General features: G+C 40.4%; 1 protein-coding gene across 1 annotated transcript in view; it reads left to right on the top strand.

Moving 5' to 3' along the window:
- The window catches only part of LOC122794948 (adhesion G protein-coupled receptor F5-like), a 719,027-nt gene that overhangs the window by 669,407 nt on the left and 28,510 nt on the right, over positions 1–21,110 (top strand). Inside the window, exon 10 of the mRNA XM_044063541.1 lies at positions 11,187–12,560. Within this exon, the coding sequence (XP_043919476.1) occupies positions 11,187–12,560 (1,374 nt within the window). The remainder of the gene's footprint in view (positions 1–11,186; positions 12,561–21,110) is intronic.

The raw sequence follows: 21,110 nt of genomic DNA, 5'->3' as shown, positions 1-21,110 counted from the left end.
ATCTTTACTATCTGCTGCAATTTTGTTTTCATAGCTAGCTTTAGAGGACATGATGAGGGATCTCAACCTTTTGTTGAGGCTGATAAGGGAGTTTTTCCAGTCTTAGGACTTCACCTTATTTCGCATCAGTTTCTTCCTTCTGTTGTAGAGTTTGTTTATGGCTGGGGACCACCAGATCCTCTTCATTTTTTTTGGAGGAGAGCATCTTGGTTCTATTGGGTATGGCAAGATCTATGCATTTGTGTATGTGTTCGTACAGTGCATTGGTGTATGATTTGGTGGTCATGCAACTATTTTCCATTTGCATGGGTGCCGTGAAGTTAGCCACCTTTGTTTTTAGGAGCCCAAAGTTAGCTTTGGAGAAGTTTTTCATGGTGGTTACCATTGCGGGGGTGGAGAGTTGGAAGGCTGTGGATTTCCAAAGTGATTCATTTGTGGTCGGATCTAACCAGGGAGGGGTTGACTGTTGGTGTAGAGCAACAGTCGCTCATGTTAGTAATGACCAGGTCAAGGTTGTTGCTCCTGCTAGTGGGGTTAAGAACGAGCTGGTCCAGGGCATTGGAATTAATGAATTTCTGGAAATGTTTGCCAAGTGTATTGGTACATGAGTAGTTTACCAAGTTAATGGAGGGGTTGTTGAAGTTGCCCAGTATGAGAGTGTTATTTTGGACCCTAATATTCTCCAGGGTGCTTAGGAATGTGGAGTGTTAGTCTTGTGACATGGTTGGGACATATAGCAGGCTACAACCTGAATTTCTGTTTTACCCAGTGTTAGCTGCACCTGAAGTATCTCTGATGCTTTATGTTGTGCTACCAGTCTGAAGGTGTGTGCATCCTTTATGAATATGGAAACACCACCACCTTTGGAGCTTTGGTGCAAGTCCTGAGGCCAAAAGGTATGAAATGAGTTATAGCCTGGTAGTGCAGGGGTGCTATCTGCTGCATTGAACCAGGTCTCTGTTACAGTGCAAATGTCGATGTTCTCCATTTTAAGGAGTGCTTCTAGTGAGTGCATTTTGAGATTTAGACTTCTACCATTGAGCAGCATGACCCTAAAATTGCATTTGTTTTTAGCTCTTACTGTGGTAATTTGGTCTTTGGAATGCAGCCTAAAAAAAGGCACTATAGGGGTGGCAAGAGCCTTGGCCAGTAACCAGAAGACCAGAGGTGAGAGAAGCAGGCCATCTCTGGCAACGCATCGAGGTCTGTCAATCATCTCATCCCAGGCAATACTGGATCCCCTTGGAATGACACCAGAAACTTAGCCAATTTTTGAAATCAATCATTTTCTGCTTGTACTGTGGTATCATTCTGGGTGATGGTAGGATGCTGCTCAGGGCTATGGTCAAACCTGCCTGGGCTCCATAATCTGAGAGCTCCTCCATGTAACTTTTGATGTAGTCCAGGGAGGTACATCTCCAGTCATTTACACCCACATTTGTACCTGTTGTTGGGGGAACTGACTGCATACATTATGTGGTGGATCCTGGCACCTGACAGGCAGCTGATTGTTACTTTCTCCTTATTCAGCCTAATGAGTGGGACATCAGTGTGCCTCACTGTTAAGTCACTTATGACTAGTATGCTGGGCATGCTGTTTTGCCTTAGGGGCTTTGGTTGAGTGGCACACTGTTTAGGAGAGTTTTGTGTCTCATGATTAGTGTTGTGTTGTGGTGGTCAAGTGCGTTTCTGCCTTGGAGGCCTCTGCTGTTTGGGTAGATTTTTACTGACAGTCTTTGCGAAGGTAGGTGTGTGATTTGTGTTTTTTATGTGCAGGCAGTGCTGGTGTGTGTTCTGGAGGGCTATGTATTCCATGTGGTGTGGTTCAAGTGTTGAACTTCTCCTCTTGACCAGCTATTCTGGTCTTGGCTGGAGAGTGCATGGTTTCCAATTTGGATATATAAGTGCATCTCTCGCAAGTCTGAGTGTTGGAATCTAAGAGGAGAGGTTGTCAGTGTACATGAGGCAGTTGCATTTACTCAGGATGCCTAAGTTCACCAGGTTAATAGGAGAAAGCACAGGGAACTGACCTTTAGACATGCCTAGAGTGGTGGGCATTAATAATAAGTACTGGAGCTGTTTCCTTGTAGAACGTTTAGTGCTGGTAGCACTTTTGTGTGCTACAATAATTGCTACAAAATGTCTGGTAAAGTGCTAGACTAATAAGCTAGTAAAAGTGCAGGAGAGGAGAGAAGTAGCAGATCTAAGGGAAAAATTGACACCACTCAGAAGCTTACAAACAGTCCTGGATACTGCAAATCTGTATCTGGACTAGACTAGTTACAGGAAAGGCAGGAAACAAGCGCAAACATGGGCTTTTAAACCAGAAAGTTGAAAGAGATGGAAAAACTACCAAAGCAGCCAATAAACTACAATTTCTGGGCCAGAAACCACTCCCTTTGTAGTAGATAGGCTACCTAGTGTTTACCACTCCCACTGATAAGCTAGAAGTCTTCCCTCCAACACAAAAAGGCTTGGGGGGCTCAGAAGCTTACAAACAGTCCTGAACACAGCAAATCGGTATGTGGACTAGACTAGTTACAGGAAAGGCATGAAACATTACTAGGTAATGACCAGAACAGCCTTTTTAAGCTTAGCTATGCATCCCAAATCTCTGACAAGTTCTGTTACCCTTGATAAGTGGAAGCATGGGCCTGGGAGACCATGTTGTGTGCAACCAGAGTAGAATGTTGGTATGTTCCGGGGTGGTACATTTACCTAAGGTTCCTAGAGTGGATAATCACAGCACTGTAGTTGAACAGATAGTAACACTTGTACCGTTATAGTTAAGAGCAAATAAACCTCCTGAGTTACATGAGGCAATTAATCCAACATAGCTTCTAAAAACAGAAAGGTTGATGATGCATACCTTAGCCATTGAAATGTGTATGTCTATATATTTATTAAGATAGGTGTACTGGGTTTTAAGGGTTGTTTTATCAAGTATAGTGTCATGTTACATAACTAAAATGTAAATTATACAGGAATGGCCAAGTTTCACTTGATTTACCTGACGTGCTTGTTATAAAGGGCTTGGATGGAATGTGTATTTTGTTGTGAGGAAGTCTGTTGTGCATGAAAGTGGAGATGAGAAGATGTGTGATTGGTAATGCAGTTGCAGATACCCATTTTTGAGTCTTTGTGGATTTTCCATACATAATAATGCAGGTAGTAATGTACTGCTTCTGTCTTGGTTCTCCCTCACATAGCGTGATGTCTGTGTTTCTTCAGACTCTGATGATGATGGTGGCCACAGTGAGGAATGGGTGGGGGTTGTTAGGGGTTGGTTCTGCCCAGGGGTTGACATCACTCTTCTGCCCCCAGTTTCACTGCACACAGTCAGTATGCACACAGATACCCAGTCCCCAGAGGCCACAGATATTGGACAGTCAGAGGGTGGTGACATTGAACAGGACAGTGTGGCAACTATGGCTTCAATGAATGTAGACTCTGGCCATAGCCAGAGACCTGGTGAGGTCCCACTCAGATGTATTGACAAGATTGCTTGTAGGAGGACTGCTGTCCATCCACCACCTATTGCAGTTGTCACATCACGGGTCACCAAGCACATGTTATGGGCTGTCATGGAGGCACAGGCATGTTCTGAATGGAACATAAGATGTATGCTTAGGGTTATGGATGCAGCACAGTCTTACATCAGTGACTGCCTAAACCACATAGGGGACACCCTGGATCATTTCACTGATGCAGTGGACAGATGGTGAGCTGAAAAAGTGTCTGTCTTGGACCGTACATTGTCTGTGCTGGAATGTGTGGTTGGAGTAGGGTGTCAGACCTGTGGATGTAGGTCAGCAGCACCATCTGCTGAGAGTCCATGTGGCTGTGTACAATTATGCTCCCATAGTGGCAGTACATCCAATGCTAAAGAGGGGAGTGTGATGTCCACATTACAACATGGCACCCGATGGGTTCATGGTCCTGTGCGGTCCCGTGAGGGACATGGTCATAGCAGACAGCAGTCACCATCTGGTACTAGCACTGCATCTGACCTTGGGTATGGTGGTGCAAGTGCAACTCTTGGCAGAGCCAGTTCCCTTGTTCAGGGCTGGAAATGGTGAAATGTCAACTCTACCATATATAGTCCAAAGCTGCCCAACATACGTGTAGGACTAATTCTGAGCTTGACTGTGTACACTCACACACTCACACACCACAGTCATATGCAGGTCACCTACAGACACACACAGCACCTCTCCATGGTCCATCTAACCTGCTCCACTTCCTGACTCACACATGTGCTGTCAACCGTTTGAGCCAATGTAGGCCTCCAGCACCCCCACACAACACCCTGTGCATGTGATGATACCTATGCCACATCCCTGTCATCCTCGCCATTGATGCAGGGTAATGAAGCTTTGTGTCTGATACACAGACTGACTATATTTCTTGACATGTACTTGTGCAATGCACTATTGTTTTACCATGCTACGTGTAGTGGTCAACAACAGATACTGTATGCTGGCATGTGTCATGAGTACGCAACATACTTTTATGGACCTTATGTTGTATAATGTTATACCGGTGGTATTGTTATGCAATGTCAGGTGTGTCACAGACCTGTGTATGTTTCTGTTCTAGGAGCCTGAGGGGATAACCTATGGAAACATGGCTGCAATAAAGCGGCACAGGATGACATGGCAGCACAGAGAAAATATGATTTCAGCAAGGTACAGCAGTATATGTGCATGGCTACATACGTTTACATGGTGTCTGCCTGCATCCCTCCTGGACTGGGGCAATATATGCTGATCCTGTACTAAGTGGTATAAAGATGTCACTGATTGTGAGGGCTATATGGCCATTATGCTAGTCATGTTCACATGTCCAATGGCTCTGTGACATGATGTTAAATGCTGTAAAAGTCTCACACACAAACATGGCCATATTCAGGTTAGCAGCACTTTCACTCACTGCACTTAGTACACGTCAAGGCACACACATTGTGCAAGTTATCTGTATGTAGATTAGCATACTTACCTATGTACTGGTACACACTACACGTCATAGAACCCAATGCATGCAGCACACCTCATGTCTGCTAGTACTATCAGTATAGGACATATAATGCTTGTTGATATCAGCAAGCCTTCCTGTGGTCAGTCATTTGGGTGGCCACATCACCTGCTAAATCTAAATTAATGCAAACCCAGCCTATGTCTAAGTTACAAAGATTATCATTTGTATGCCATATGGTTAGACACACACTAAGTTGGGTGATGTGAGATTAGAACCCCTATTTATCTAGGCTTTTACACTACAGATCATTGTACTTAATGCATATGCCACAGATTATGCTGCACTGTCAGCTGATAGTCTTGAGGTGGCTGACATCATCAGGCCTTGTAGAAGAGGGCGATTTGGAAGCCAACAACAAGCTGTGGGCCCAAAAAGTGCATTACCATTGCAGCTGGATAGACGATGAGAGCTGCCTATTGTTTTGTAAGAGTGTATGTATATGGATGTGTATATATATATATATATATATATATATATATATATATATATATATATATATATATACACACACACACACACACACACACACACACACACACACACACACACACTCACACACCAAGTGGGCTGGTGTGAGATTATCTAGGCTTATACACTACAGATCACAGTACTTATCACACGTGCCAGAGGTTATGCCTGTTATATATGTGATTGCAGGCACAGTAGTTCTGCATTACACAGACTAGGCTTGTGCTGAACAGCATCTATGGCTGCAGGGTGATATTGCTACGTAGTGTTATCTGCATCTAGTATCCTAGCAGTGACATAACTGTTGCTATCCTTGGTATGTACAGTTACCAGTATGGCCATATGTGGTTGCTTGTAGTTAGAGATGCAAAACTGTGGGCAGGGACACATATTTCTGTATATAACAGGGGGTTCTCTTCAGATGAATTTCATATGGCCGAGACCATATGATCGAAGTTTTAAAACTTTGAATGTTCTGAATGGAGATTTCCATACAGCAAGGAACAGGAAATGTTCCCTTTTCCTTGCTGTAGTGTGATCTTGGAGTTGGTATATTTAAATAGCAGGGGGTGTTGAGGGTGCAGCCCCCACACGGGGGGGGGGGGTTGCAGGGGGGCTTGCCTCCCTGCAAAAATGTACAGGAAAATATTTTTGTTTTATTTTTCTTTTTCTTTCAGGTGTTCAAAGTTTTGAAACTTTGATCATATGATCTCGGCCATATGAAATTCGAAAATTTAAAACTTCAGTCATCTGAATCCATAACAGGGCTGTATATATAAATGTAGCTCTTTGTGTATGACATGTATATGTGTTATGTAGATATATGGAGGGAGTCTGTGTATCATTTTAATACATATAGCTATATATATATCAGAATATTTCTATTTGACAGTACATAGCGATAGATATACTGTGAATGTGAGAGAAAGAAACTGACAGACGGATATGTATATGCCTGTAGGCATAGACATTTATACATAACAGGTAATTTCAATGAAAGGGCACCAGAAGTTAGCTCATTTTTACTAAGTTTATGGGCATGCCCAGTGAGACTGTCAATACTTATAATTGTTCCAGGTCACACCCACTTGTACTCCAGGCTGGGATTTTGTTTGCTACAGACAGTAACATCCGCCCCTGTTTCTGTAGTGCTGTACTTTACTCCCACTGTCCACAGCTTTCCCCAGATGTCTGCTGTAGTTAATATGTGACTGAGGTTGGTAATGTTAAATCACCAACAGACTGAAAGCCTGCATACCTCTCAACCGTCCTGATTTTCACAAAATGTCCATAATTTTGCCTCTTATGTTTAGTCTGTTCCTCATACATTTGTGGTCTTCTGGTGATGTATTGAATGTTGATGTCAATACAGTTTATGTAATTCATAATCAAGAAATACATTCTGCTAACTACAGACAAACATTTTTGTTTCAGACTTTATATCCTTCAGAACATATGTAATGATGCAACACCTTTAATTCCAACAACTGTCTAAGTTTATGTGACCAATCTTTAAAACCTGCCCCTATGTTTGGGCATTTGTCCCCCCAATCATTTTGGCTTTCTCCATATTTCTTGTACTAAGAAGTTGAGATGTATAACATTCTGTGCAAACACCAACTCAGTACTACCTCACATGCAAAAGATGTGAGTAATTCTAGATTAGAATCATCAACCCAGTCACCCAGGCTAGCTTTCCTAGTCCACTGAGCCACACAGGTCACTAGACAGAGTCATTCATCACACAGTCAACAGCATACATATGGTTAATGTTATCCTGCGTGAAGAGAGACATAAAATGTGTATGTGATATCTATGTTACTGCCCTGAGATTGCTTGGTCCACTAATATACCATGGCTGACTTTCTGTTAATGCAGTTATAAGGGTACACTGTTGTGTTGGGGGTGGGGGAAAAACAGCACTTGATCAGCTTGGGTAGACAGTAGTCCAAATATCATGTGTGCCCACTGTTTAACATTTCCCTTGTCTGATGTCATACATATTTCAATCATGAGGCCTAGTGAATATTGAGGAACATGTACTATTGGACTGGGTATCTGTAGTCCCATGTAGATGTTACATCTGACTACATCGCCAACTATATTTCCTTGCATAACAGCTGCATCAGCTGCAGATCCAAACATACAATACCTTATTATAGTAATCCTCATAATTAGTGTTTAGGTTAGAAACTTACCTTGTGAATGCAGCACTTGATAGAGCTGTAGTGCAGGGCTGACTCTGTGTGATGCAAGGAGTACACAGTCAATACAACTATTTTAATATATGTGTGTGTGTGTGTGTGTGTGTGTGTGTGTGTGTGTGTGTGTGTGTGTGTGTGTGTGCGTAAGAATGAGGTGTCGGTTCCTAGGGCCCTAGACTGTCAGGGAATGTACTATGCATTGTCTCTTAGCCAAAGCCAGGATATACTGAGAACACCTACGTCTGCCTACAGGGACATCATCAGTTGGCTCCTCCGAGTCCTCCTGTGAGTGTGGCTGTGGTGACCTAGGCACTCGTGGGGGGGGCTGTGTATCCCTTCCCTTTGTTAATCCTGCTGCAGCTGCTTCCAGAGGATCATATTGTGTAGCATGCCACAAACTGTGAACATATGTGCACATGTGGCTGGAGAGTACTGCAGAGTTCCACCAGCTATATCGAGGCAATGGAACTTTGACTTCAGCAACCCAAACACATACACTCTATGATGTTCCTAGTTTGTGTGTGTACCTCTTTGTGGAGTTCTTTGGTGTGTGTGTGTGTGTGTGTGTGTGTGTGTGTGTGTGTGTGTGTGTGTGTGTGTGTGTGTGTGTGTGTGTGTGTGTGTGTGTGCATGCATTTCTGATGGGTGTCATCATCCACAGTTCCAAGCCATAGCCTGCATCCCCCAGTAGATGGCCATGTAGGATGTCCCCCCAAGCAAGCATCTGGTACAGCTGTGACGCGTGCCAGATAGATAGCTGCAGGGTTGCCAGGTTACCAGCATACACATTCATGATAATGCCCTGGACATTATGCACAGCTTGGCAGTTGACATAGATTCTACCATCCTCAAAAGGTGGTGCCTCGATGTGTACATGAGTGCAGTCTATGGTACCACAGGTTAGTGTGCTACATGGTAAAAGTGTTGTATATTGCTGACCTTCTCCTCAGGGGTGGGGGGAAATAAATGTGTTCACTGGCATGTGGTAGCATGGCATCCAGGAACTTGTGGAGTATCCTGGATGCTGATGCCTGTGAGACCCCTATCATGTCCCCAGTTGGTCTTTGGAAGGTACCTGTGGCTATTATCCTAAGGGCTACACATACCATTGTTTCCACTGGGATGGGTTCCCTCTGTTGACTCTGAGTCTGAGTTGAGGGTGGCAGAGCTCAATGAGTTCTTGCAATATGTTCCTATTAAACCCTGTAGTGCTCTACAATCTCCAGCTCATGTAGCTCCTTGAAGGTTACCCTGGGCCGGAACACTCTTTTCCTTCTCTGTCTAGGCCTATTGTCAGCAGCATTGATCTCAGCATCTAGCACATACAGATGTAGCAGATCTTCAGCAGCCTTTAGCATTCTTTCAGTTAAAATCCCCAAGTCAGTTCTCCAATGGTGCAGTGTATGGAGAAAATCAGATTGTAGGGTGTATGCATACTTTCTAGTGCTCTACTGTAAGTGCTCCCTGCATGACTGGCTACCTATGATGCATTGCACCTGCCTAGTATGTCATTAACTTCATTTAATGACCCTAGCTTAAGTTAAACAAGGATCAACAGTAATTAATACATCACTGACCTTTTAGATACTCTCAGCATAGCATCTCGCTACACAAGCACACAGAAACACGCACCACATAGGTAAGCAAAGCTTAGCAGTCAGTGGACACACCCTTCCCCCAGACTTCCACACTCAGCACAGAGGCACGCCATGCAAATATGCAGAAACACATGTCCCATAGCTAATCAAAGCTTAGAAATCAATGAACTCCCCCAGACTTGCATGCTCAGCATGGTGCTGTGCCATGCAGACAGGCCGAGCTGTGCTCCAGTCAGATTAGAAGATAGTGGACACACCCTGTCCTGATGCCAGGTGCCTCCTCTGTGGACACCAACATGGTTCTCTGCCTACACAGAAGGGATCTGTGGACATGATTACCCCATTAAGCTATTCAGCAACTCAACCTCATTTGCATAGGGTTCTGTGCTCACACTGCGGATACTACATGCTAGCAAGCCCTACCACGTTAGGAACAGCACCAATGCACCATTATAAATACTGCACACAGGTCTCTGCAATACGTTCCTGACTCATATTAATTTTGAGTTTTTCCACATTTCTTATTTATTTATTTTTATAGAAGGCATGTTTGAGCACCACAGCATGCCAGGCAAACATGCCCAGATTATTAAAAAAAAATATTTTAATATAGTTAATATGACTTTTGGGATACACAGAGGATAGTTTCACTCATAGCTGTGTGTGCTATGCCATTTCTGTCCATCTAGATGCAGTTTTACAGCCCCTTTTGTGTTTTTTCCATGTACACTACTGATACTGAGACGGGGTCTGCAGGTCTACCTATCTGCTTGCTGGATCACTCTACCTGCCTCTTTTGCATGAGATTCACCTGCTTATGAGGTGATTTGAAAACCACAGAAGTTGTTGTGTTGGCGCATGCATGCTTGCCACCTAGCAGCAGTGCTTAGTGGATCGCAAACCTGCTTACTTTCGTCAAAGCACCGTGGCACAATGCCTACATGGTAAAGAAAAGACTTTGTAGGGTTTATTAAATTCCCCCAAAGTTTTTAACAATATTCATACTTATACTTTTATTTAATGTTAGTTTTATTTCCTGTGTTTTTTTTAATTTGTATATTAACATATATAATTGGTGCTATTAAAAGGATTTAACTAATTTTTGATTAGACAGCTTATGTCATGTGACAGTTTTAATTTGTTATATAAAGTGGTACATTTAATATTGTTTCAGATCTCGGATGAAAGCCCTTAACTATTTGAATAAAATTATTGATTTTACATGAATTTCTAGGTCATGTGGCTGATCTTTCAGTCCATTTCTGGTTTATTATTTTTATTGACTGACATATTCACTTTGTGGTTTTAAATGTATAAATGAATGAATAAATAAATAAATAAATAAATGTCTAGTTAAATTTCACTAGTGCAATATGAAGTAACATTGACTAAGCTATTAAAGTCAAGAAAGCATTGTGACAGTTGTGGAATTTAACTAGGCTTCTTAATGATCTCCTGGACTGCATGCCTAATAACTATCTTCTTATACTGAAATTATTTGTTGCTGTAGTTTTATGTCATATCTGCTACTCTGTTAACTTTCTAGTAGCAAATAAAAAGTCTGTCTACATTTCCAAGGCTACTACCTGGAGGGAAGGAAATGCAGATCATCCCATGTGGTGCATTTACTACATTTCAGTGTTTTCTGTTTCCTATATCTTTGTTTACACTGTGTTATATAGAGACCAGTGAGGTTCTAGAACCCTGTGTTGTGCTAGTGCTACATGTATGTAATGCATGCAGTAGTCCAATGAAAGCCATTGATCGAGAGGCAATAATGTTAATATATTTCAGAACAGACAGGAAAAATGAAAAAATAGTTTTGAAGAGTTTAATAATGTTTGCTAAATCACTGATATTATTCTTGTTTCTTTTACAGGATGTTATACACTCTGTAAATGCAGTTGTTGTCAACATTTCTAGCTGGTCAAATGTAAACAATCCAGATGCAAGCTCTCAGCTACTGCAGTCTGTTGAAAGGTTTGCTGAGAAACTTTCCACAAGCAACCTGACATTTAACATAACATCTTCAGCTATTGAGTTAAGGGGCATTAAATTGTCCAATAACAGTAATCAACAGTTCTATGCACCACTTCAGAATGACAGTGCAACTGTAACTATTCCTTACCATGCTCTTAGTAAGCTTCCTTCTGGCTCACTTGTCGTTGCCATTGGTTACAGTACATTTGGAGACATTTTATTTAATAACAGTAATAATAATAATACTAATACCAATAATAACTTTTCCATCAATGGAATTCTTATCACAGTATCAGCAGATAAAAACTTAAGTGAATTAGAAATGACATTCCAGAAAACGAATGCATCCTTAAATAACTTAAAATGTGTGTTTTGGAATTTCTCTACATCAAGCTGGGAAAACAATGGTTGTAAAGGACAAAATCATGCAGAAAATGTCACATGTATGTGTAATCATCTCACTTCATTTTCAATTCTGATGTCAAGTAGTATAGATGCTATAGCTGAGTCAGTCTCTCGTTTGTTATTCTGGATTACAAACATTGGGGTTGGAATATCCATGGGAAGTTTAGTCATATGCCTTATCATTGAAGGAATTGTATGGAAATCTGTAACAAAGAACAAAACTTCTTACATGCGACATGTGTGCATTGTCAACATAGCTGTTTCTCTCCTGATAGCTGACATCTGGTTCATAATAGGTGCTTCTATACCCAGTGACAAGTCAATTCCCGAAGAGAAACTGTCTGCCTGCAAAACTGCAACCTTCTTCATTCAATATTTTTACCTTTGTCTCTTTTTTTGGATGTTTGTCATGGGCATGATTCTTTTCTACCGCCTAGTGCTTATATTCCATGATATGAGCAAGTCTACTATGATGGCTATTGCTTTTGCAGTTGGATATGCATGTCCATTGCTCATAACAGTAATCACAATTGCTGTTACTGAGCCCCAGAACAGTACTTACATAAGAAATAATGCCTGTTGGCTTAATTGGGAAGAAAGCAGAGCACTTCTTGCCTTTGTTATTCCAGCACTGATCATCATTGCTCTAAATCTAATGATTCTGGTCGTTGTAATAATTCGATTGTTGCAACCTTCTGTTGGAAACAGACCGAGGACAGAAGAAAAAAGCACACTGGTTAAAGTTGGAAGAAGTGTTGCCATCCTAACACCGTTTTTAGGACTAACTTGGGGTTTCGGCATTGGAACTGTTGCTGATAGCCAATCAGTAGCACTACATGTGATTTTTACTATACTTAATGCTTTTCAGGTAAGGAAATGATAATTTCCTTATATCCAACCCATCATTTATGCTTTTAAAATGAATTTGCAGTGCTATTTGTTTATATGATGTATTCTTACAATTATGCTTAAGAGTAAGCAGCATTTATTTTTCTCTTATAATCCTCGATGGTCCTTTAACTTAAGTCTTGTTGGACAGTCTGTGAGTAACAGGAAGAGAAAATTAAATGTTTAACACCATACTTATACAGACATGAACAACAGTAATAATACTCATTTTTTATCTACTTACACTTTTGTTTACTAGGTGTCCTAGCTAAATTTCCCCTAGTTAGTAGGAGTACTACCTCAGGTCTGTCCCTGAATAAAAGTTTATTGGCCTAGTGAAACTAATCCAATCAACCAAGAGTAAACAGGTAAATTTTACAGTGAGCACAATAGTGTGAAGTTTGCAAAAAGAATGGTATTCATGTTTCAGGTCAACACCTAGGTAGCTACTCTATGATATATCAGAAGATGTATTATGTGAAGACAGAAGTGCATGTGTCTTTGTTTAAGAGAAAGGGTTTAACTGACAGGTGAAAGAATGTGGCTACAGGGCAGTACAAACAAGGAATGGTGGCTTACTCCATGGGTTCATGTGAAAGGGAAGATACTATGATGGCATATACTCCAAACAATAAAATATAATTCCAGAAAGAAAAGTTCAAATTGTGATACTGACTCTTACATGATTAAATTATTCTTTTAGGGTAGACCATGTTTCACCTGCTATGGGAGAAGTGCCTCCACACCCTTGGTAACAATATTTACTAACTCCATGACTGCTGAATAGAGTGAGTAATCTGAGATACTGTAAACTCAGGGTTAGTATCTATCACCGTATATTCACTATTATAGGCTTCTAATTCCAAAATGGAAGGTATGAGCTTCAGAATTAGGCACACAATCCACTGTCTGCTCCAAAAAAACTGAAAATGCTAACCAAGAGAATTGAAGGCTTTAAATCTTTTAACTATCCCAACATATTAACACACCACTCCATATACTCATAAGCCTACTAGCTGCTCAAAAGTGATCCATGTCTTGTTTTGAAAGCCATGAAAAAGCCCAGGTCTGTCTGACTTCACACTTCTTTGCAAAACCAGATACTCTACAAATGCCCATAGTAGGTGTTTAAATCTTTACCAGCAATAAACAAGATTCACTGTCTAGATGGATAGTTTTTTTTAACTCTGTTTCTTTACAACCTGTGGAATAATTTACTACTACAGGTGAAATAAATTGGCTATCTTCATGGGCAGCCTTGATGACTGGGTGGGTAGATGCATGGCCTTGCTAAATCTGGCATGTTAATACTATTATGTGCATAAAAAGAGTGGCAAGAACATTTATGTGTGTCTATTTAAAGAAGCACATGACTGGACATTTTTATGATCATACGATTGCTTGTCTAATATTTCTCCTATGCTGTTATAGTTTTGTTTTAAATTTTTTTCACTTTTTTTTCTTTTAATCAATTTGGAAAGGCATCAGTTGCAGTATGGGGTTTATTTATCAGGAAATTTTTCCAACATATAACAAGGCTGACTCATCTGTTTACTAAACAAAGAGCCACCGATAATTTCAAGTATTATCTTACATGTGACTAAGGAGAACAGCAATGAGATGTGGCTGTATCCCACAGGAAATCCCAAATCACTTGATATGGTGTTGCTGAAGCATTTTGGTATGGAATAACTTTGAATGGCTAAGCAGGTATTTTTCCAAATATTTTAAGGATTTATTACTGAAATCAGCTAAACCAGGCATGTAGAAGGAGATTATTTTCTACTAAGTCAAAGGTTTTGGAAAAAAATTAGAAAAAGCAACAGCTACAAGTTAACCCTTATTCTAGAAAGAAAATATATCTACTTGTGTTAACATATTAACTGGATGTGTAGGCTGTTTTTTGTACCATGTACTAGCCAAAGATTTATACATTCTTAAGTTTGCCGGACAAGTTTAGAGTCTATAACCATTAAGGAGCATGATACCCTGGATCCTATGTTACAAATTACAGGGGTCCAAGTAGTCATCCAGTTCCTTCTTTAAGATATGGATTGATGGACTGAGCTCAGTTGAGTGAGATGTTTATTACCTGGGCTCTCCAGCCAATGTCTGTGTGAAGTTTGTTTGTTGTTTTTGTGGTATTCTTATTACCTCCCAAAACATACTTGGTGTTTCTGTTTCAAACTCGCACATAATTGAATGAAGTTGTGGGCAGCAGAACTGACTATTAGGGGTCTCAAACTCATATTACCCTGAGGGCTGTATACAGATTAGCACAATCAGCAGAGGTCCACAATATCCAAATCAAAAAGAAAGCCATTGCAACTAGGAATGTACTTTAGTAGTGTTCCTTACCTATAATTATACTTGTCTGGGTGCTGTTTAAGACCTGAGGTTTGTGAGTTTGAGACTCCTGCATGTGGTGCCTATTGAGGGTACAGTTGTGTAGATAGGCCTTTTTATGCATCACCTATGGTGCACAGTATTCTCTAAATAGGAGATCATCGGTAATAAACTGAGTGCCAGATTAGGACTAGCCACATGATGGTGTAAACATTAGCTCTAGGTAATTTGGACATGTTAATTAAAGTTGCCAAAAGTTGGCATAGATATTTGTACTTGATAAGATGGTTAAGGACTTGGCCTGCTTTGACCTATACCAGGTGCACATGTTAATAGTGGGCAGTGTCTGTGTACCTTATACTAAATGTGTACACTCACTATTGGCCAGTGTGTGCCTGCCATAAAGCCCAGCATCCCTATGTCAGTAAGTTACTTTCTGGCCATTGTTCAGTTGCCCAGCCTTGGTTAGCTGGGATAAATTTACTGAGCTAAAGCTGGATGTAAAACCAATCAACCTGACAAACATGAGCTCAGGATTGCTACTCTGAATATAAGTTCACTGGCAGAATGCAGCTTGGAAGTGGGTGACATGATTGATGGAGGAGACTGGGCATTCTGTGCATCCAGGAGACTTGATGGAAGGGAAATACAGGAAAGCCACTTGGCTTGAGATCCAAAATCTACTACTCAGTGGAAGAATAGATTAGAAATTATGTGGGATTTGTAGTAAGCAGTCTTCTGAAGACAGTGAGAGATGTCATCAGAAATAGTAATAGACTGACTCATGGCAATCAGACTTCAGTGTAAAGATAGGGCATTAGTCATTACCTTAGCATATATGTAACAGGAGGTTTGTGATGTCAAGGAAAAGAGTGCATTCAGGAAGAGCTAGAGAAAAACATGATTTGGTGTTGATTATATGGGACCTGAGGGCTCATATTGGAACAGGCAGAGCAGAATATGAGAACTGTATGGGTCAACATGGCTGGGACAACAGAAACAAAGAAGGAGATGCCATTCTGGACTTTTGTCTGGAAAATGACTTGAGGGTAGCCAACAGATTGCTCAGTAAGAGAGAGACAGTCACAATATCACATACGACTGGCCAAAATGTAACTCAAGTAGACCTTCTCTGATGAAGGAAAAGGCATGGAGCAGAATCAGAGATGGCAAAGTCATCCTCAGTGTTAACAGCTGGTTTGCAATACAAGCCATTGATGGCAGCAATCATTTGCAACCAGTGATCAGAGAAGGCTCTAAGAGCAATATAGACTAGGCTAAAGACCTGGATGTTGACTGATGTGAAAGAACAAAAGCTCAAGGAAATACCCAGCTATAAAACCTCAGGAAGAAGAGAGGAATAAACAAGAATGGCAATATCTTAGAAAAGCATGTGTGAGGTCTATAGGACAGATATGCAGCTGACCCAGTTATGGAAGTAAGGTATATAAGGAAAGCTCATGGTGTAATAAGAAGGCCCAAGAAATAATCAAACAAAGAAGGAGTACAGGAAAAGTGGGATATATAAGATATGGACCAGATTAACAAGGAGTACCAGCTGGCTAACAAAGATGTTAACAGAACAGACACAATGGTAAAGAACAAAGCATTCTAACAACTTATGGAAAGTAACTCAGCAGGTGGCACAAAGAAAGTCTATTAGGTTGCATGACAAAGACAAAAAAGCAGAGTAGATATTAATCAGAGAGCATTATAAGGTACAGCAGCAACTACCAGCTCACCAGTCCATAAGACATCTAAGTAAGATGAAAGCAGTACATCCAGCAGCTTTAATATGAAGAAAATCCCACAGAAGCTATACTGCCTATACAGCCTAAAATGAAATGGGAAGGAGATCCCACCCTAGAAGAAGTAAGAATGGTACTAAGGGAAATGAAGTCAGGAAAAACAGCAGGCTCAGATAACACCTTGACAGATATGATCAAGATGTTGTGTAAGTTAGGGGAGAAATGGCTCCTGAGGGTACTCATAATAGTATGGAGAGAAAGGAATACCCCAGATGACTGGGCAATAAACATTCAATTGCCAGTATATAACAATGACTGGAACAATGACAACTGCAGGCAGTACAGAGTTATCAAGCTCGTGCTTCGCTGCATAAAAGAGCTTGAAAGGGTGAATGAAAAATGAATACTCAGAGAAGTAGAGAGAGTAAGATAGGAGATGAACAATTTGGATTCTGATCAGGATGCAACACAAAGGACCCAATGTTTGTACTGAGAAGGTTAATGGAGATGAAGCTAAGGACGAGAAAAGAAACCGACTGGGAATTCCTACACTTGGCGAAAGTGCTTAACAAGGTCCCAAGAAAGCACTCCTGTGATAGTTCAAAGTTCCAAAAACAATGGTAAAATTAGACTATGTGCAAAGACCCAATGCCAGAAGAATGATCAGTGATCAGATTCATATTTTAGTTTTGAGTTTACTGCTGATTAGAGGGAACATACTAACAAAGCTCCTGCTTGCAGATGGTGCAGCATTACAAGCAGTCTCGGAACAGGAATTTCAGCAAATGACAGGGGAATGTAATGAAAATCTGAAGGCACAAGGGATGAAAGTGAGCACAGACAAGACAGTCATCATGGCAGCAAATGGAGGAAATCAGACGAAGGTGAAAACTGAAATGGAAGTGTAAATAGCGGTATAGGTTAATGGCCTCAATTATCTGTAAGGGGTAGTTATGGAGAAAGGAAGTCAGGATGAGGAAGTCAAAGATATAATCAAAAAGGCTGCAGCCAAATGGCATAGGATGTCAGGGAGTAGTGAATGACAGAAAAATGCCAAAGAAGCTGAAACATAAGGTGTGTAAAACAGTGGTGCCACCAGCACTTCTGTATGCTTCAGAAACCTGGGCACTGAAGAGAAGGGCAAGTTGAGCAAGCTAGAGATGATATAGATGAGGTGCCTGAGATGGGTGGTATGGTGCACACTGTGGGACAGATGAAGAAATTATGACATCAGAGCAAAGTTAAGGTAGCTACAATTGCAGAGTAGTTCAAAAAGAACAGATTGCCATGGTTTGGGCACATGAGCAAGGAAGCAGAAGATTATTTTTTTGAAGAAAATTTGGAAGAGACAGAAAGAACAGAGGAGGAAACAAGGACATCCAGTAAACAAGCAGATGTATTGCAGAAGAAAAGAACTGTGATGGTCAGATGTGACTGTCAAAGCAGACAACATAGTGTTAATGAATGGACAGAGGTGGCAATGTTTTACTCAAAGCTGTGATCTTATGTACAAAATGGGAAAGAGGAGGTTCAGGATGAAAACTGAGGTATGAAGCTGTCATGTTTCAAGACAGCACAAATATTAATTTTTAAAGTGGCCGAGTGTCATCTTGCATTCAGGTCATGGGGGATTATTTTAAGCAAAAGGTTTCAAATTACAAGGGGTCCTTTAAAGTTCTGGCAGTAAGATATAGATAGGAAGGAGGCAATTGGTATAGTCATTGGTTATTGACAAGTCTTAAAGGTATTTGATTCACTCTCTGAGGAACCTTTGTATCTTCTGAAAGATGTACTTCTGAAATTGCACTACATGGTGTATGAGTAGAATACAAATCAGGGTGCATAATTTGTTACAATTTGTCTACAGGAGGACTGTTACCTCCCTAGCATGGATCTCAATCCTATGAAAGATCACATGCTTTAAAGATGGTAGTTGTTTTATGGACATCAAATGAAAGATCACTATTTATAATTACTCCAGCATCTGGTTGGGGGGGCGGGGGGGGCTTGCTAAATACCAGAAGTCCACATTTTTTGACATTGAAGGCAATTTCATTTCTACTGTACCATCTGAGTGTAAGTTATGCATTATTTGAAGAAATTTCACATCAGTAGGGTTGAGGACAATATCACAAGTTATCAGTTGTTTGTTTATTTGGTATGCCAGACATTGCAGAATGATTTGACATCTAAGAAAAATATGCTGAGAAGGAATGGCCCAATGATACAGTCTTGAGGGACCTCAGAGATTAGAGGATATAGTGAGGAAAGGAATTGTCCTTTTCTTACATGCTATGTATGAACATGTCACAATCAGTGCACCCTAATTAGTACTGCTTCATTTGCATTTAGATTCCTGAATTTATGCATTACTCCCTTACTTGGAACAGTATTAAACACTTTAGTCAGATTTAAGTAAGCTGTATGGGCAGATAAATCTTCAATCAGTGCAATGATCACACTCAAAAAGAAATCGATATACACAATCTACCTTTGAATAAACTATACTTGATTTGGTCATGGAACAGAATGTTTCTCATGTCTGTCTGGATAAATTCCATAATGGCACTCTCCATCATCTTGCACAGACAGACTCAATGTAATTACTGTTGTCTGGAGCAGGACTTCTGTTGTGGATTGAGAATACAGTAACCTACTCTGAGATATCATGGACACACTCTGTCCTTAATGTTCTGTTAAGAATGATGTGTTAAGGGTGCATTAAGCTAATATTGGGTATCTGTGGGAGGGCATCTGTTGTGGATTGAGAGTACAGTAGCCTGGTTTGAAATATCATAGACATACTCTGTCCTTAATGTTCTGTTAAGAATTGTGCATGAGGGGTATATTAAGTTATTTTGTTTGCATGAATTTAACTACTTGGTTGGTGTTAAGGAACTTGTATTTCTGATCTTACTGATGCAAAGTTGACTATTATGAAAGTCATTTCATATGGTAATGTGTTGCAGAGAGTAATGGTGGAAGGGATTCCCTTTTGTGGCCTAAAGCTTCGAATGTATATGCTGGTATGCTAGGCATACCTGTTGTAGTGATATTTTATTCTAGTCCACAACATTCTTTATACTTATCTTTCATTTTTAAGAAGTTGTTGTAGAAGACCTTATTATTATTATATGACCAGATGGCTAATGTTAGATGAAGTCTTGCTTATCTTGATTGCTTTAATAAGATCTTTCTGGATGAAGCTGACCATAGCCTTTTTGTGTCGGGGTGGGTAAAGTGTGAAGGCTTTCTACACTCTTTTCTTTTGGTTTAATAATATGTTGACAGTATACCACCACCACTTAGTTAAATAGGTTCATAGATTAGTACTAAGCTAACTGCCCTTGCAAGCCTAGCCAATTATCCCTTGTGAGACTCAAACCCTGCACCTTGTGTTTGTAAGGCAAACATCTTAACCATTAAGCCACCAAATACAGAGTTTTCACTGTATTGATATATCATAGTGATGAAATTATCAGTGCAGTTTTCTAAAGTGTTCTAGAAGGATATGAACAATTCCCTGATTGGTTGCAAGGTGGTAAGTTGTGAGGAGGATAATTTAATATATGATCATAGCTGGCAAAGCAATGCAATGTGACTGGTCAGGGCATTATAGTTAACATTTGAAAAACTCCTTAAATATGGCTCCTACTTTTATTAAGCTAGTTTTGGTGTATATGAGGAATATTAATGCATTTTGGTCAGAGGAAAAATCGGACGGGTTGATGGTTAGCTTACCAGATCTTTCAGGGAAGTCTGTATAAATGATATTCAGTATAATTCTGCCCCTTGATGATGTTTTACTATCTGTTAGAAGCTCTTCCTTTTTATGAAGTCTAGCAGTATTTCTGTATAATTACTGTCTGAAGCACAGCTTTCCTTATGAATGGAGAGATGATGCTGGTCACTGAGTAGAAAGATATTTTCTGTTATGGAGAAGGACATAAGATGTCAAGGAAGTGGTCATTTTCTTGAGGTGATGTACAGGTACTGTAATGACATGTTACAAAACTGCTGTTTGTTTTATCTATTGTATTTTTGGGTGTAAAGTGCTTTATGCCCACAGTTTGGTTTCATAACCTTTCACTTATAAATTGTATACTCCACCTCCTCACTTAGTGGTCAAGCTGTGAGAAAGAGTTGCAACTAAGCACTTCTTGAATGGAAGATGGGTCATTGATTCACTTCTATATGAGAGTGCACACACCACAGTTCCCTCAAATGTAAGGTAAGCTTCTAAGGGGATTACATTTTTACTTAGGCTGTGAGCTTTAATGAGTCCACAGTCACCTTACTATTAGCTGTGGTGTACATAAGTAAAAGAGTAATTTCAATGCTTTAACCTGTTTTGATTGAGGCATAGCCAATCCTGTGTAAACTAGTACTGGGCCTCACACATTTCCTCATGGTCTGAGATTATCCCTAGAGAAATG

Source organism: Protopterus annectens, chromosome 2.part1 (assembly GCF_019279795.1).
Source record: "Protopterus annectens isolate FY-2018-M chromosome 2.part1, PAN1.0, whole genome shotgun sequence".
In the NCBI taxonomy this organism is placed as follows: Eukaryota; Metazoa; Chordata; order Ceratodontiformes; family Protopteridae; genus Protopterus; species Protopterus annectens.
The sequence above is the reverse complement of the archived record's forward strand: the minus strand, read 5'-3'. Positions and strand labels throughout refer to the sequence as shown.